Source organism: Mus musculus, chromosome 16 (assembly GCF_000001635.26).
Source record: "Mus musculus strain C57BL/6J chromosome 16, GRCm38.p6 C57BL/6J".
Classification (NCBI taxonomy): Eukaryota; Metazoa; Chordata; class Mammalia; order Rodentia; family Muridae; genus Mus; species Mus musculus.
The window spans coordinates 32,177,686-32,194,732 of NC_000082.6; the positions used below are offsets into that span (position 1 = coordinate 32,177,686).

The window sequence follows — 17,047 nt, forward strand, 5'->3', positions numbered from 1 at the left end:
TGCCTCACAGAGCTACAAGAGCATAAGTAGCTGGAAGAGTATGCTTGCCGAAGACAGGATTTCCATTGCCATCCTGAAGATAGACGCTCAGCTGCTACTGCCTGCTTCCCCAGCAAACACCCCCTCCCCATACCCCCAACCCCTATGCCCCAACTTCTCGGTCCCCTCTCCTTCCCAAGTTCCTCTAAGACTCTTCTATCAGTCTTTCTCGTTGCTTTCTTGAGGAGTTCACAGATGCCTCTCCTACACTTGCCCCAAGTGTATAGTGATCATTCCCACACTACTCAAGCTATCTCCACTAGCATAAGATGCTCTCTGATTCGTCCAGAATCTGGACATCTGACAACTGCAATCGCTGGATGGCTACAATCGCCCAGATCCTAGCGGAGAACTCTCAAAACAAGATGCCTAGTTTGAGGAGAAGCTGAATGGTCCCCAGCCTCAGCTTCTTCCTAGAGCCTTTGGGGGAAACTCTTTCAGAGGGGTTGCCTAAGACTGTTGGAAAACACAAGATTTTTGCATTACAATTCACAACAGTATCAAAATTACAGTTATAAGTAACAACAAAACTAAGTTCACAGTTGGGAGCTGGCCACTAAGGCAGCAGGAAAGGCTTTCCTAGCCATGGACGGACTCCCTTTGTAAAGTTTGTATCCTTTGTAAACCCTCAATGTTTCCAAGTGGCCAGGCCCCACCTGAGGAACCCCAGAAGCCAGGCAGGAAAGGCTAAAACAGATGTAACTTAAGGCTAGAAATTGGCCAGACAACCACCCCCACCCCACCCATCACCCCCAGACCATCATTTTGAAACTGCAATCATTCCCAGTACCAAAGCCGGAGAGAGGGCAGGCCCTGCCCTAACAAGAAAAACATCCCACCAATCCCTGAGCTTGCCCCAAAGATCAGGCTACATAATCCCTCGGATTCCAGACCACCCTGGAAAGCTTTGCCCACTAAGAAACCACACATAAACTCTGTGCTCTGCCCAGTTCTCTGCTGCCTGCCAGGTTCCATTCCCGGGTGACAGAAATTCGTGCTTATTCAGTGCATGGAAACAAATGATTGTTGGCTGTTCAATCATCCCTCTACCTCTTCAGATGATTCACTTCAAGGCATCAGCATCCTCGGAAGGTCAAGTTCCTCTTAGAAAATGGTGCTGTGGTGGCCAGTATGGTAGAAGGAAAGAACTGGCGCCCACATGTTTTTAGATGTTTAAATTGCATTTATTATGTGTGCACAGACATGTGTTTGTAGGTCAGAAGACAACTTGCAAGAGTCAGTTATAGCCTACTCTTTGAATTCCGGGGCTTGAACTGGATTATCAGGCTTGGCAGCAAACACCTCTACCCACTGAACGGACTCACCAGCCCCTCCTGTGGACTTTAAATCATTTCTAAAACATTCTAATACTTCTATACTATTCTGTTCTAAAACTACCCTATACTGTTCTATTTTATACTTCTGTACTATGCCTAATACACTGTATTCTTAGGGATGTGGCAAGAAAAAGAATCTAACCTTAGTGAGTATATTTTTAAATTATTTTTTACTTTAGTAGACAATATGATATGTTTCATAATGGCATTTTCATAAATATGTATCATCATACTTTGTCAGACATAATTTCTTATTTTATTTTGCTTTAGGACAGTTTTCTAAAATGTTTTTGTTTTGTTAGAGACAGAATTTCTCAGCCCTTGTAGCCTTTGTAGCCCTGACTGTCCTGAAACTCACTCTGTAGACAGGGCTGGCCTCAAACTCAGTGATCCTCCTGCATCTGTCTCTCAAGTGCTGGGATTAAAGGCGTGTGCCACCACCGTCCAGCTAAACAGCTTCTTATAGCCCAGGCTGGCCTCAAGTTTGCCGAACAGCCGAGCATAACATTGAGCAGTCTTCTAGCCTGTACCTTCCAAGTGCTGCTGTTATAGGCATGTGCCCATGTTAGTAAGGGCTTGGGGAAGGAGGAACCTTTAGACAGAGCTAGTGGGGATGTAAACTGGTGCAGCCTCTGTGGAGACCAATGTGGTGTTTCCTCAAAAAAAAAAAATCTAAAAATAGAACTACCAGTTATACCACTACCCAGCTATACCACTTCTGAGTTTACAGCCAAAGGAATCTAAATCCACACACTTACCCCAGAGACACTTGTCGGTTCATGCTTACTGATGCCATACCGACAATAGCCAAGATATGCAGTCAGCTTGGAGGTTCAACAGGTGAGACAATTTTTTTTTTAAAGATTTATTTAGTATATCTAAGTACACTGTAACTGACTTCAGACACACCAGAAGAGGACATCAGATTCCATTATGGATGGCTGTGAGTCACCATGTGGTTGCTGGGATTTGAACTCAGGACCTTCACAAGAGCAGTCAGTGCTCTTAACCACTGAGCCATCTCTCCAGCCCAGGTGAGGCAATTTTTAAAAGTGATATACACACAATGGAAGTCTGTTGAGCAATAAAGAACAAAATTATAGCATTTTGCACAAGGAATGGACTGAATGAAATATTGCTATGTTAAGTGAAATAATTCAGACTCAGAAAGTCAAATATCACATGCTCATGCATATGTGGACTCTCAACTTAAATTTGTGTGTGTGTGTGTGTGTGTGTGTGTGTGTGTAGCTTGAAAGCATAAAGGGGAATGCAAGATGGGGGAGGGGACAAAAGAGGGTGATAGAAAAATCTGTGACATGAAAGCAGCCAGACTCTTGGAGAAGAGGACAAAGACAAGGCATAGGTGACAAGGGGTGGATAAGAACCAAGTACAATTACACACACACACAATGTCACAGTTACACACACACTCAATATCACAATCACATACACGCAATGTCACAATTGCATATACAGCATGACAATTACATACAGTGTCATAATTACACACTCAATGTCACAGTAACATACACACAATGTCGCAATTACACTCATTCACAGTGTCACAATTACAACACAGTGTCACAATTACACACATATAGTATCGTAATTAATTATATAAACAATGTCACAATTACACAGGGTCACAATGGCACCCATTACTTTGTATGCTATTTTTTAATTAAAATATTTTTAATTAAAAAAAATTTTTAGGGATTGTGTGTCTGTGCTTTTATTTTATTAGTGTCTCTGTATGTGGTGTGTGTGTGTGTGTATGTGTGTCTGTGTGTGTCTGTGTGTGTCTGTGTGTGTGTCTGTGTGTGTCTGTGTGTGTGTGTGTGTGTGTCTGTGTGTGTCTGTGTGTGTGTCTGTGTGTGTCTGTGTGTGTCTGTGTGTGTGTGTGTCTGTGTGTGTCTGTGTGTGTCTGTGTGTGTCTGTGTGTGTGTCTGTGTGTGTCTGTGTGTGTGTGTGTGTGTGTGTGTGTGTGTGTGTGTGTGCTGGGAACAGTATGTATGCCAAAGCATAAGTGTGGAGGTCAGAAGACTCTGCAAAGTCTGTTCTCTCCTCCCAATTTACTTGGGTTCCAGGGATCAAGCGGAGGTCATCAGGATTGTGCAGTAAATGTTTTTACCTGGTGAGCCCTGGTGAGCCCTGGCCTCATAATTAAATGTTTATAAAAATAACAAAAATAGCCGGGTGTGGTGGTGCACGCCTTTAATCCCAACACTCAGGAGGCAGAGGCAGGCGGATTTCTGATTTCGAGGCCAGCCTGGTCTACAGAGTGAGTTCCAGGACAGCCAGGGCTACACAGAGAAACCCTGTCTCGAAAAACAAAAAAACAAAACAAACAAACAAAAAAAAACCCAAAAATATTTTTTCCATCCATGAGTGGTTGAATCTGTGGATGCGGAATCCTTAAACACACAGGGCCAATTGTATGTGCACTCGATAGGATAACAGCTCACCATTAAAAGGACAGAGTGAGGACTGGGCAGGTGGCTCAGTAAGAGCGTTTGCTGTGCAGGCGTGAGGTCTCTGTTCAGATCCCTGATACCCAAATGAAAGCAAGGCACTGTGGAGCGGTAATTCTGGTGCAAGAAAGGCAGAGCCGGATCTCCGGCCCTCTGGCCAACCTGGCTGAACTGTGGAGTTTGTTCCAGGATCAGTGAGAGACCATGTCTCAAAATATAAAATGGAGAAAGACTGAGGAAAATACCACAACTGGCCCCTGCACACATGCACAGCGCACACATGCATGTGCAAACACTGTGCACATAGACACATACAAAGCACAGAGTACTGATACAGACTGCAATGGGACAAATTTAAACCATTACAGTGAATGAAAGGAGGCAGAGACAAAAGAATGCATGCTTGCGTCTGAAACAGCCAGAATAGGTGAACAGAAACAGAAAACTCTGTGGTCACCTAGGGTTAGCTTGGTGAAAACTGGAGTTGGTGCTGATGACTGTGGCGTTTCATTGTGAGATCTTGGGCGCATTCTCAAGTAGTGATAGTTTCACCACTCTGTGAATACACTGAGAAGAATGCTGCCCAGGATACCTTAAATGGATGCCTTCTATGGTGTATGAATTACATTTGATTGAAACATTAAAAACTACCGGATATAACTAAGCAGCCAGCAAGAAGAGTCCTGTACCCTCCATGTCTTAATTATAAGATATGGGGAAAAAATTGTGTAAAGATTTAAAAATTGTTTTCACTAAGGCTTTTGTTTGTTTGTTTTCTGTTTTGTTTGTTTGTTTGTTTTCCTGATTTGTCGAGACAGGGTTTCTCTGTGTAGCCCTGGCTGTCCTGGAACTCACTCTGTAGATCAGGCTGGCCTCAAACTCAGAGATCCACCTGCCTCTGCTTCCCAAATGCTGGGATTAAAGATGTGCACCACCACCTGGGAAGATTTTTTAAATCTTACTAAAAAATCAGAATGCAACAGAATCAAAATGTAACAGAAAGTATTGATATACTTTTCAGTTATCAAGCGAATCTATTTTTTTACAATTCAAAAACATTTTAATTGGGCTGGAGAAATGGCTCAGCAGTTAAGAGCACTGACTGCTCTATCAGAGGTCCTGAGTTCAATTCCCAGCAACCATGTGGTGGCTCACAACCATCTGTAATGGGATATGGTGCCCTCTTCTGGTGTGTCTGAAGACAGAAACAATGTACTCACATATATAAAATAAATAAATCTTTTAAAAAAATTAAGTGTGTGTGTGTGTGTGTGTGTGTGTGTGTGTGTGAATCTGCATGTGAATTTGTGCACATGAGCACAACATACATTGAGACCAGAAGAGGGCATCAGATCCCTTAGTGTTGCGTTTGCAACTGGTTATGGGCTGCCAGATGGTGGGGCTGAGACTCAAACTCAGGTCCTCTGTAAGAAGGCAAATTGTCTTGACTGTCATCTCTCCGGCCCCTCAGGAAAATACATATATATAAATCACTTTGTTTTTTAACTGCTAGAATTTAAGTTAAATAGAATATTAAAGCAACTAGCAACACCTTAAGCCTAGCTAGGTGGCAACAGCATTCTAGCCTATTTTTGAAGCTGCAGAGTTTCTCCTGAGAGCTATGGAGTATTTCATAAGTATTTGGCTTCTGTGCTGGTTAACTTTTTCTTAACTTGACACAAGTTAGGGTTATCTGGGTAAAGGAAACTTCACTTGAAAACATGTGTCCTTTAGGTTGGTCTGTAGGCAAGACAATGGGCATTTTTTCTAATTAATGATTAATGTGGGAAGGCCCAGTCCACGTTGAGCAGTGTCACACCTGGGCTGGTGGTACCTGGGTTGTATGAAAAGAGAAGGCTGAGAAAACCATGGAGAACAAGCCAGTAAGCAGTGTCATGATTCTGCTTTAGTTCCTGCCCTGTCTTCCTTCCATAATACTGTAAAATGAAATAAACCTCCTTTCTTCCAAAGTTGCTCTTGGTCATGGTGTTTATTACAGCCCTAGAAAGCAAACCAAGACAGTTTCTTAAAGTAAGAATATTTCACAGCTATTGAACATCTGCTTAAATGTTTTTAAGTGTTAAGTTTTGAAGGTTTTGATGTGTAATGGCTATTCCTGGTTGTCTGCTTGACTATACCTGCAATGAACTACAAGATCTTGAGGCTGGGAGATTCTGGCCTGGATCTTGGCATGGAGATCTTGCGCCATGAAAAGCTTAGGTCCAGGCAAGGTAGTACACGCCTTTAATCCGAGAAGACTAAGGCAAGGAGATCTCTGAGTTCAAGGTCAGTCTGGGACAAAACAAGTTCCAGATCCAGGCATGGTGGTTCACACCTTTAATCTGGGCCACACCTTCTGCTAGAGGCCTACATAAGGAGGTTGAAAGAAGGAAGATTCATTCTTCTTGCCTGCTTGCATTTACTTGGCAGCTCGTCTGTTGGAATCTACAGAAGACCAGCTGAGACAACTAGCCTCGTGGGATGAGTAACTACCAGATTCTTCGACTTCACATCCACAGCTGCCCATTGTTGGGTTAGCTGGACTACAAATTGTAAGTCATGACCACAAATTCCCTTAATATAGAGAGACATTCCATTCTGTGACTCTAGAGAACCCTGACTAATACATGCTACAGAGTTACACAGTTATCTTTAGTCCTCTGTTGGAGGTGGTCATTAAGAAGACCATTAATATATCAATTACATTATTTTATGCTAGCAAAGTAAATATTTTATATACTTTGTGATATATTAAATGTGAGTATAGAAGGAAACAAGTAATAAAGATTTATGTTAGTATAATTTGAATACATAAATTGATTACATATTATTATAGATCAAAAATATCCAGGAAATTGATTTTGGTTTTAGTTTTGGTTTTTAGACAGGGTTTCTCTGTAGCCCTGGCTGTCCTGTAACTCTCTATAGACCAGCCTGGCCTCAAACTCAGAGATCTGCCTGCCTCTGCTTCCTGAGTGCTGGACATTCTTTCTTAAGAAGGGGACACTTATCCCTTTGAGAAGAGAGGATTGTGTTCCTAGAGTTGGGGTTTATAATAGTCATTATTTGCTGGGATTTTGAAGAGTGACTGCATCCAGACTCCTTTATGGTTCAGGAAACCATTTCTTTACATAGTCTCAAGAAGTAGAACCATGCCCCTAGGAAATATAGAGAATTAAAATGAGGTTGGATAATCCAGGCTCTGTCCCTGACTGTGAGCCCCGCAGAACGCACAAGTCTGGAGCTCACAGTTGAGGATGCTGCTACATGCAGCAGAAACCTCTGATGTCCCCTGAGGTGACAGTCGTGCCAGGGGCAGTGCTCGGTGCCGCAGTGACAAAGGTTTCCAAGCTGTGCCCTTGGTGTGATAACTAGGTTGTGCTCACGGCTGCCCACCTCTCCTGCATCTGCCCAGCTCCTCTTCTGGATCCCTAGCCTTCATGATGGAGTCTACCACTGTCCTTCCCATAAATCCTCTCGGGCAGCTTAGCCAGTCATCTTCTACTGCTTGGAATCCTGAACCATGACTACGGTGGAACAACTACAAATTGCTTGATTCGAGAACGATGGTTCAGAAGAGACGTGGGAAGGATGGCAGTACTAGGATCTGGAAATTAAAATTAAGCTTACTCCTTCACCAGGAGTGGTGGCACCAGGAGTGGTGGCATATACCTTAGTCTCCGCACTTGGGAGGCGGAGGCAGAGGGAGACCTAAGTTCCAGGCCAGCCTGGGCTACAGAATGAGTTTCAGGACAGCCAAGGCTCCACAGAGAAACCCTGTCTAAAAAACAGAAAAAAAAAAAAAAAGAAAAGAAAAAAAGAAAAAGAAAGAGAGAAAAGCTTCCTCCTGAAGTAACCAGAAAGTGGGAATAGCTTTCAGTCCCCTGGGAGTAAAATGATATCGCTTCTAGCTCTTTGGATGCCCTAGAACCGACTCTCCCCGCACCACCCCCAGGGAAACCAGTGCTGTATTCAATTAGCCAACATGGAAAATGGCAGTCCGCTGCTTGCTCCAGAGGAAAGCAAGACACCTGAGAGAATGGGAGAATTCTCCTAGCAAGACTCATCTAGCCTGCTTGGCTGTTCCCTGGGGGATACTTTAGGGCAAGTAAGACCTGGAAACACCTAGAAGTTCAATGTTCTCTTAAATTGAATGAGAATATAGGCAGGACTTGCATAATCAATGCATGCCCAGAATATAAGCAGAGATATCATTAGACAGACAGTGCAATTACAAAGGATGTGGTCACAGAGCAGACTCAAAAATAAGAATGAACAAGAATCTCTGGGCATGGTGGCGCACGCCTTTAATCCCAGCACTTGGGAGGCAGAGGCAGGTGGATTTCTGAGTTCAAGGACAGCCTGGTTTACAAAGTGAGTTCCAGGACAGCCAGGGCTACACTGAGAAACCCTGTCTCGAAAAAAACAAACAAACAAAAAAAGGCACATATTTAGTTTGGGTTCTAATTACCTCTGAAGCCATTCTGAAATTACAACTCTGTATCATTGTAACACTGAACATAGCCACTAGAATTATTGATAAGAGTATAGTTGTTTGCAGACTCAACTTTATAATCGTAAATTTTAGTGAGATATTTCCCACCTAAAAGTCACCTAAAATAACATTAACTCATTGGAAATAATTTTCAGGGCACTGTCTCCAGTCCGCTGTCCCTTCCTAACAGAGGCACCTGTTCCTGGTGGCACAGTTCCTGGTGGCATTCAGAGTGCCAGGGAAAGCAACAGGAGGAGGAAGAGTGGAGCAGGTCTGAGAAGCAGAAGCGCATCTGGTGGTGACCATCGCTAGGAAGAGAAGGAGGCAAGGATCGGTCCAGGAGAAATGATGTCCAAAGTCAAACAAGTCATACAAGATCTCACTGTGGAGAAAGACAAAGGTGGGGAGGCCTCCAGACACAGTGAAGAAGAATCCCACCTTCTGGAAGAGGTAGAGACCAAGAATCCTGGAGGTTATGTCAAAAGGAAAGTCAGGCGACTTGTGTGTAACTTTAGATGGCCCACACCCAACAGACATGTTGATCACAGTGAAGGGAGAGAGGATGCTGGGAGATTTGTAGGGCAGGAGACAGAAGCCAAGAGAAAGAGTCAGGAGCAGTGGATGAGGTTTTCCAAGTGGTTCCTCACACCGGAATCTGACAGTCATTACAACTTAGGCCTCATTCCTTGAAATCTAAGATTTTCTCTGGGCTCATAAAGTGACTACTGTTTTACAAGCTTGTATTTAGTGGGCTATTTTTTCTAAACTTTCCATGTTTCCACTTAACGGTTTCTACGTAAATATTGTTTACTTGTTGCATTTAGTTCTAAACATTCCTACCAGCATGGAAATTTAACCCATTTTAGAAAAAAAAACCCTCCTTTTTCATAATTTGAAATTAATAAAGCAGTTTAAAAAGAAAAAAGAAAGAAAAGAAAAGAATTAACAGAAAACTTGCTGGGTGAGCTGACAGGTTTGGCTAGACTTTGTTCTGTGTTAGGCTCCGGTAGAACTGTGTGATGGCTTCCTGTAGAACTGTGTGGCTCCATCCTTGTTGGTCTCTCTGTGCAGCCGGCCACATTCCAAAGGCAGTTGATAGTGGAGCATACTTCACAGAAACGTTAAGAAGATGAAATGTTGCCACTGAGGGCCCTCGTAACTCAGTGGCCATTAGCTGTCTGTACCATGACCGATGGGATTTGGTTACTTGGCATGAATCCATGCTATTCTGGGCTGCTACAAAAGCAGAAGCCTGTGTATGCACTCACACACACACAGATACACATACATGAATACACACACGTGTGCGCGCACACACACACACACACACACACACACACACACCATAATATAAAAACAAAACGAAACAAAAAACCCCCCACCAGGCTATGGTGGTGCACGCCTTTAATTCCAGCACTCAGAAGCCAGAGACAAGTGCATCTCTGAGTTCAAGGCCAGCCTGGTATACAGAGTGAGTTCCAGGACAGTCAGGACTACACAGAGAAACCCTGTCTCAAAAAACAAAATAAACAGAAAAGCAAGCATTCCACAAAGCCCTACATTTGTAGCGGAGCGTACTTGACCTTTTTGAGGATTCCCAGGTACAGGCCTTTTTCTTTGGAACTTCTCACCAATTCAGTCCTCGGGTATGCACCGTTTAGTGGCTCGGGGCTCTGCTAGGCTCAGTGTGGCCTCCCACTCTGAGGATTAGGATGAGGACTCCCAGAGAGTAAGCAGGCAACTCATGCAGGAACAGAGTGGGGACCAGGTCACAAGGATGGAAAGTGAGAGGTACTCCGAAACTGTCACACATGCCTGTGATCAGCACTTGGGTGGCAGAGAGAAGATTGTATGGTGAAGAAGAAGCTACGGCTCTCTGATCCTGTCTCCCAGAATTGGAGGAGGACAGGAAATCTGCCCACCAGGGCCATGGTAAAGAGCCTGCCCTCCTCCCAGTGCTGCCTGAGCCTTCCTAACCCACAGATAAACTGCTGGCAAATGAGGGGGATGTGTTTGCTGGGTGCGTATGCAAAAAGTAGGTTGTTTGTATGTTTGTTTGAGTTATTGCTGCAAAATGGATTATATAAGCAGTTTCTAAACCAAAAATAAAGTTTTGAAATATTTCATAAAAGAACAATAAATGTTGCATCAAAATGGAGCTTGATAAAAAGGAGGAGGAAGGTGGAGGGGAGGAGGAGGGTAGAGGAAAGGAAGAGGAGGAGGAGAAGAAAAGCAAAAAAAAGCCAAGGGTGGAAGGAGAAATACTGGATAGAAGGCTTCAGGGAGGGTTAATAGAGATCATGGAACCAGAGTTAGAACCACAAACCCTCTACCTACCCCATAACAAAAGTAACCAAGGCAGAGAGGTTCCCATGCAGATCCCGATGCCTTGTGCTCACAGATAAAACAGTAGGGAAAACAGAAACGTTAAACAGTTGTCTATATATACACATATACACAGACACACACACACATTGTTTTTTTTGTGACAGTTAGTGTAGCCCTGTCTGTCCTGAAACTCTATGTAGACCAGTCTGGCCTCAAACTCAGAGACGTACCTGTATCTGCCTCCTGAGTGCTGGGATTTAAGACTTGTACCACTACTGCCCAGCCTAGGGTTGTCTCTTCAAAGGAAGACATGTATACTTGATTTCCACCCAGAAAGCTAGGACTGGATGTATTAATAGCCTGTGCTACCTGTAGGACCAGGACACACATGTTTATCCCAGACTCCTCCTCCCTGGACCTTTGAGCATATTTCCCCTCAATAGAACCCATTTTTATGGAAGATGTCATGTGTACTATGAAAAGAGTTTCAGTCTAAGCACATCTTAAGCTTTGTTGTACACTTGAGATTGAGTTAATTATCACCAGAAATTTTTCCAAATTGTACTGGGCTTACATATGCCGAAAAAAAAACTGCCTGGTGTCAGACTCTGGAAGTTTGAACCAACGCTGGCTACTGAGTCCTGTTAAAGTCCCTTCTTCCCTTAAGTGGATGATTAGGTTGACCCCTTCCCCCTGCCCGCCCCCATCTAGCTGTGCTCTGATACTCAACATGGGAGCCTGTGTTTAGCCTCTGGAGTCTGGGCCTGGCTGCAAAACCAGCGTTCCACTGCTTGCTATGGATGAGCTAGAGCAAGTTGCTCGACTTCCCTTTGGCCCTACATCCTGTGGGGAGTGACACACACACACACACACACACACACACACACACATGGAGAGCTCAGCCCTCCTGACTGCTGACTGACAGTTTCATCTTCCACAGAGCCCGAGGAAGTAGTGAGAGGAACTGGCACTCTGTGCCTAAATTTGGCCAGAAGGAGAAATTGGGTGCCAGAGTGGAAATGACGGGCTTGGAAGAAAGCAGCTGCACTTTCGTGGGTGACAGAATGGGGGGTGACAGGGCTTTGCTAGAGCTTTGACAGACAATGCAAGGAGATCAGAAGTTCAAGCTATCCTTGGCAACACGGTTTGGTTTTCCCAGACTGCAGTGTGGGACAAGCCCCTGTCTCCAAAAATAAAGATAAATAAGGGGTCGGAGAGATGGCTTAACAGTTCAGAGCACTTTCAGTTCTTGCAGAGAACCTGGGTTCAGTCCCTGGCATCCACACAATGTTTCACAACCATCTATAACTTTTCAGGCTCTGCAGGCACCTGCAGGCATGGGAGGTCCATATATATATAGAGAGACTTGGTACACACATAAAATAAAAGCATCCTTTTATTTATATATATTTGAGGGGGGGGTTGGGTTTTTTTTTTTTTGTTTTTGTTTTTTTTTTTTTTGTTTTTTTGAGACAGGGTTTCTCTGTGTAGCCCTGGTTGTCCTGGAACTCACTTTGTAGACCAGGCTGGCCTCAGAAATCCACCTGCCTCTGCCTCTGTTGGGATTCAAGGCGTGTGCCACCACACCCGGCAATGCATCCATTTAAAGTTGAAAGAATAGACTACAGCTTGAGAAAATACCACCTTTGGAGAAAGGCAAAGATTTTTGTAACCTCCCCGGAGGAGGAGGGGCTGTCAAACCACTAGGGACCGAACCCAGGGCTTTGCACAATCTAAGCAAGTGGTCTACCACCGAGCTGCACCCCAGCCCCAGTAAGGCTTTAAGATCCCTGTCTTGACCTGTGAGACCCCAAGCGCAGTTTCCAAAGGGAAGGGCTTCAAGAAGCCTCTTCGTCTCTGTGGGAGAAAGTGAGGCCGAGTTGGACAAGGGAGAGCGACCACAGATGAAGGTGAGGGGAAGGAGAGCACATGTCCTCTGGGAAAGTGAAAGCCACACAGGAAGAAGGCCTCTGAGGGCTTTATAAGGCAAGAAAGGAACGGGCTGCCTGCGGTCAGTACCGTCCTGTTGGCGGTAACAGAAAGCAGAACTCCTCACGCTGTGTCCTTTGCTTCTGTCTTCTCTGTCACAGGGAGTGTTCTGAGAACTAAGTCGCCCAGAGGAAAAGTCAGCGGGGGGGGGGGGGGGGGGGGGGGGGGGAGAATACTGCAACACATTGCTCTGTGCTCTGGGGTCGCTATGTGGACTCAGGGGATCTGACCAAGTAAATTACTGTCCAGTTTAGGGAGGGCCTGCACAGATTACCCCACCGGTGCTGTCTAAGGAGCAGACAGAGGTCTGGAGGTTGACACTGTAATTTTCACAACTGAAAGAAACTCCATTCCAGGAACCATAAGTCTCATCATGTTCATGCAGCCCGGACCTAAATGGAAAATTAATAAAGCTTGTATGCACCTCAAATGTATGTATGGGGTCTCCCTGACCAGGGAAAGAGGCTAGACATTTTGACTCGGGTCATTTTTGTCCTCAGGGAGGGTCTTGGTCCCTCTCTGTCTTTGAGACAGAGCTTTGCTGTGTAACCCAGCCTGCCCTTGAACCCAATATCTTCCTGCTCCAACCTCCCAAGTCCTGTGATGACAGACCCAATACCCGAATGCCACAAACATTTCAGATTAAGTGTACCAGCATTAATTATTTACATCAGAACTGTATTTTCTAAAACAAACTCCCTTTTAAGAAAATTTAATTTCTCATTGTCTTTCCATAACACTTGTTTGCGATGTTTCTTTTTTCTTTTTTGACAGGGGTTCACTATGTAGTCCCAGCTACCCTGGTACTCACTATGTAGATAAATCAGGCTAGCCCCCAGCCCATAGAGAGATCTGCCCGCCTCAAGTTCAAGGGCTGGATTAAAGGCACGTGCAATGGAGCACATCTGGTTCATATTTACATTTGTATTCATTTTTAAATTTTTACCCAAGTGGAATCTTTTTTATTGGAAACATTTTTTTTTCTTTGACATGGTGGAGCACAACCATTTGAAACTCCAGTTCCAGGAGATCTGAGGCCCTCTTCTGACCTCCATAAACACCAGGCATGCACATGGTAACAGACACATACATGCAGGCAAAACACCCATGCACGTAAGATAAAATAAATAAACCTGAAAATAGGCCGGGCATGGCGATGGTCCACGTCTTCTACCTCAGCATTCATGAGATAAAGGAGACAGGAATTCAAGACCAGCTAGAGCATCATAGTGAGTTCAAAGCCAGCCTGAGCTACATCATGAGGCCAAGGGCCACAGGGCGGTGGTGACATGTGACTTTAAACTCAGCAAAGGGGAAGCAGAGGCAGGTGGGTCTCTGTGAGTTCAAGGCCAGCCTGGTCTACAGAGTGAATTCCAGGATAGCCAGGGCTACACAGAGAAATCTTGTCTTGAAAAACCTAACACACACACACACACAGCCAAGGGCTGGAGATAGTTTGTCTAGCATTTGCAAGTGTGCAAGTGCCTGGGGTGCCCCTAAGGCACCACTGAAAAATGAAGAGCATATCCATGTGTGGTCTCCATAGCTGTCTATCCTGTGGTCAGGTATGTATATTGTCTATTCAAAGATGTTGTGCTGGCATGCGCCATGTCCCACATGACTCTTCCTACTCAGTCACCACCTCCCTGTCACTTTGTTCTTCTCAGACACTCCCCGATGTGCCTATAGTTTTCCTTTGGCTCAGTGAACATAATCCTGTACAACTTTCCAGTGTGGACCCAGGATATGGACTATGGCATATCATGTTGTCGCATTATAGGAAAGAGATGGTATGGGTAAGCTGGGCAAAGAGGGTTACGGAGAGCTTCCTAAAGGGACTGGTACAAACATGACACAGGAATTCAGGAAGCCAGGACTAGCCGACCATGTCACTAGGTCTGAAGAGAGAGAGTTCTGGTCACAAGGTGAGAGAGAGAGTCCACAGGTGATTCACAGCTCCTTCAGGAGTCCTGTGAGTGCTGGCCTAGGTAACAGCCACCCTGAGGTGACCCCACTGGGGCAAATCAAGGCAACAGGTACTCGCCTCTCATCTCTTGCCAGGGCTCCCTGCTAAGGATCCCAATAGGAAGCCAAAGGGACACCAACAGCAGCTGAGATAGTCATGCAGGTCAGAGAGGAAGTGTAGGGTAGATGCAGAGGACACTCCAGAGACCCCCTGCATGGCAGGACTTCTTGCAGCAAGGGGGTGGGCTGCCAAGTTCTCTGCTTTGTCTCTTCTGTACCTTACTAATGTGTCATGGCAACAGTCACATCTTTGTATGCTATCGTCTTCGTTACTCCTATTTTTATGAGCATGGATGTTTTGCCTGCCTATACATCTGTGTATCATGTGTGTGCCTGGCACCCAAGAAGGCAAGGAAGTGTTGGAGTCCCTGGAACTGGAAGTATAGGTGGTTGTGAACCACCATGTGTGTGCTGGGAACCAAACCCAGGTCCCCTTTGAGAGCAGCCAATGCTCTTTTAATCACTGGGCATGAGGCAAGCTGCTGCTGGGCATGATGGTGCATACCTTTAATTCCAGCACTTTGGAGGCAGAGACAGGTGGATCTCTGTGACAGCCTGGTCTATAGAGCAAGTTCCAGGACACCCAGGGCTTTTATACAGAGAAACCCTGACTCAAAAAACAAAAAAACACCTTAACCACTGAGCCATCACTGCAGCCCTTGTACAATACATTCTCAAAGAGCTTGTATAGCTAGCTCTCTTCTCTCCCTCACAATTTGTCGTGCTATAAACAGAATATAAATTATTGCATCACCAGATATTCACTTACATTAATGTTTAACTGTAGTCACATTTCTTCTGTTTCCTTCCTTCCTTCCTTTCTCTTTCTTTCTTTCTTTCTTTCTTTCTTTCTTTCTTTCTTTATCTCTCTCTCTCTTTCTTTCTCTCTCTCTCTTTCTTTCTTCCTTCCTTTCTTTCTTTCTTCCTTTCTTCTTTCTTTCTCTCGTTCTTTCAGATGGGATCTTATTCTATGGCCTTGGATAATCTGGAGCAAGTTCTTGCTTTGTAGCTCAGGCTGTCCTTCAACTTATGGAAATCTTCCTGACTCAGCTCCTTGAAAATTGAGACTACAGCTGTGCATCACCACACCTGACCCTGAGCTAGCTTTTCCTATTCTTAACATGACTGGATACCATTTTGCAGCAGGAGGCTATGGAAATCATGTAACACAGTGACTCAGTTTTATTCCCAGGCAAAACAGGAAGAGAGCAAGGAAGAGAGAGAAAAAGAAAAGGAGGGAGGGAGGAAGGGAAAGAAAAGAAAAAGAAATGCTGTAACAGCTGGGTAGTGGTGCACACCTTTAATCTCGGCATTCAGGAGGCAGAGGCAGGCAGATCTTTGTGAGTTTGAGGCCAGCCCAGTCTACAGAGTGAGTTTACAGAACAACTAGCCCAGAGAAACCCTGTCTCAAAAAAAACAAAAACAAAAACAAAACCAAGACAAAACAAACAAACAAAAAAACAAGTGTACATGTGTATGGGCCAGAGAAATGGCTCAGCATTTAAGAGTACTGGTTCTTCCAGAGGACCCAGGTTCAGTCCCTACCATCTGCACCATAGCTTACAATTGTCTGTAACTTCGGTTCCAGGGGACGCAACTCTTACACAAACATATGTACAAGGAAACAAATAAAAATAAATTTAAGATTAAAAAACAAACCAAACAAAAGGCAGCACTGGTTGCTCTTCCAGAGGACCTGGGTTTGATTGCAGCATCCACATGGTGACTCGCAGTTGTCTGTGACTCCAGAGCCAGGCCATTTGGCCTCTGTGGCCAGTGCACGTCCACAGTGCACAAATGTGCACAAACAGGCCAAGATGTTCATGCACATTAGGCGAACCGGCCAGACAGCCCAGGGGATAAAGATCCTCTCCACCAAGCCTGGCAACTTGAATTTGATCCCTAGTGCAAGTGGTGGAAGAGAGAGCCACCTTGCACAAGCTATACGCTGACCTCCACGTGCACCTTGTGGAATGCAGGCCCTACCCCACCTGTCCCCTCCCTCAAACCACAAATAAATACACAAAATAAAAAAATGCTTCAGAAGTTTATGTTCATTGAACAATGCAGGAGAATAAAAGTCAAACCATGGAATAGATGAGGAGTATTTATAACTCATATTTGATAATATCCAGAATGTGTAAATAACTCCTGTAATACAACAACAACAATACACACACACACTAAAGCTGTTCAACATGAGGGAAATACAAATCAAAATCACAATTAAAATATTACCTGTTACACCCATCAGAATATGTTATGTATCTTTTGCCACAAATGAAAAGATGTTCAAAGTTGGAAAGAACTTGAGAGATCATTTTGCCTAAACCTTTTATGTATAGAGTGGAAAACTCAGT

At 44.5% G+C, this 17,047-nt stretch overlaps 1 protein-coding gene across 1 annotated transcript; it reads left to right on the plus strand.

Moving 5' to 3' along the window:
• The first annotated feature begins 2,114 nt into the window (after window positions 1-2,114).
• Bex6 (brain expressed family member 6) lies at window positions 2,115-9,259 on the plus strand. The gene is made up of 3 exons (NM_001033539.2): window positions 2,115-2,216; window positions 6,281-6,402; window positions 8,501-9,259. Exon 3 carries the CDS (start codon window positions 8,691-8,693, stop codon window positions 9,033-9,035), a length of 345 nt encoding a protein of 114 aa, NP_001028711.1. The 5' UTR covers window positions 2,115-2,216; window positions 6,281-6,402; window positions 8,501-8,690; the 3' UTR covers window positions 9,036-9,259.
• The last annotated feature ends 7,788 nt before the right edge of the window (window positions 9,260-17,047 follow it).

Coding starts and splice junctions, on each gene's coding strand:
- Bex6 (NM_001033539.2), top strand. CDS start 8,691: ATGATGTCCAAAGTCAAACAAGTCATACAAGATCTCACTGTGGAGAAA.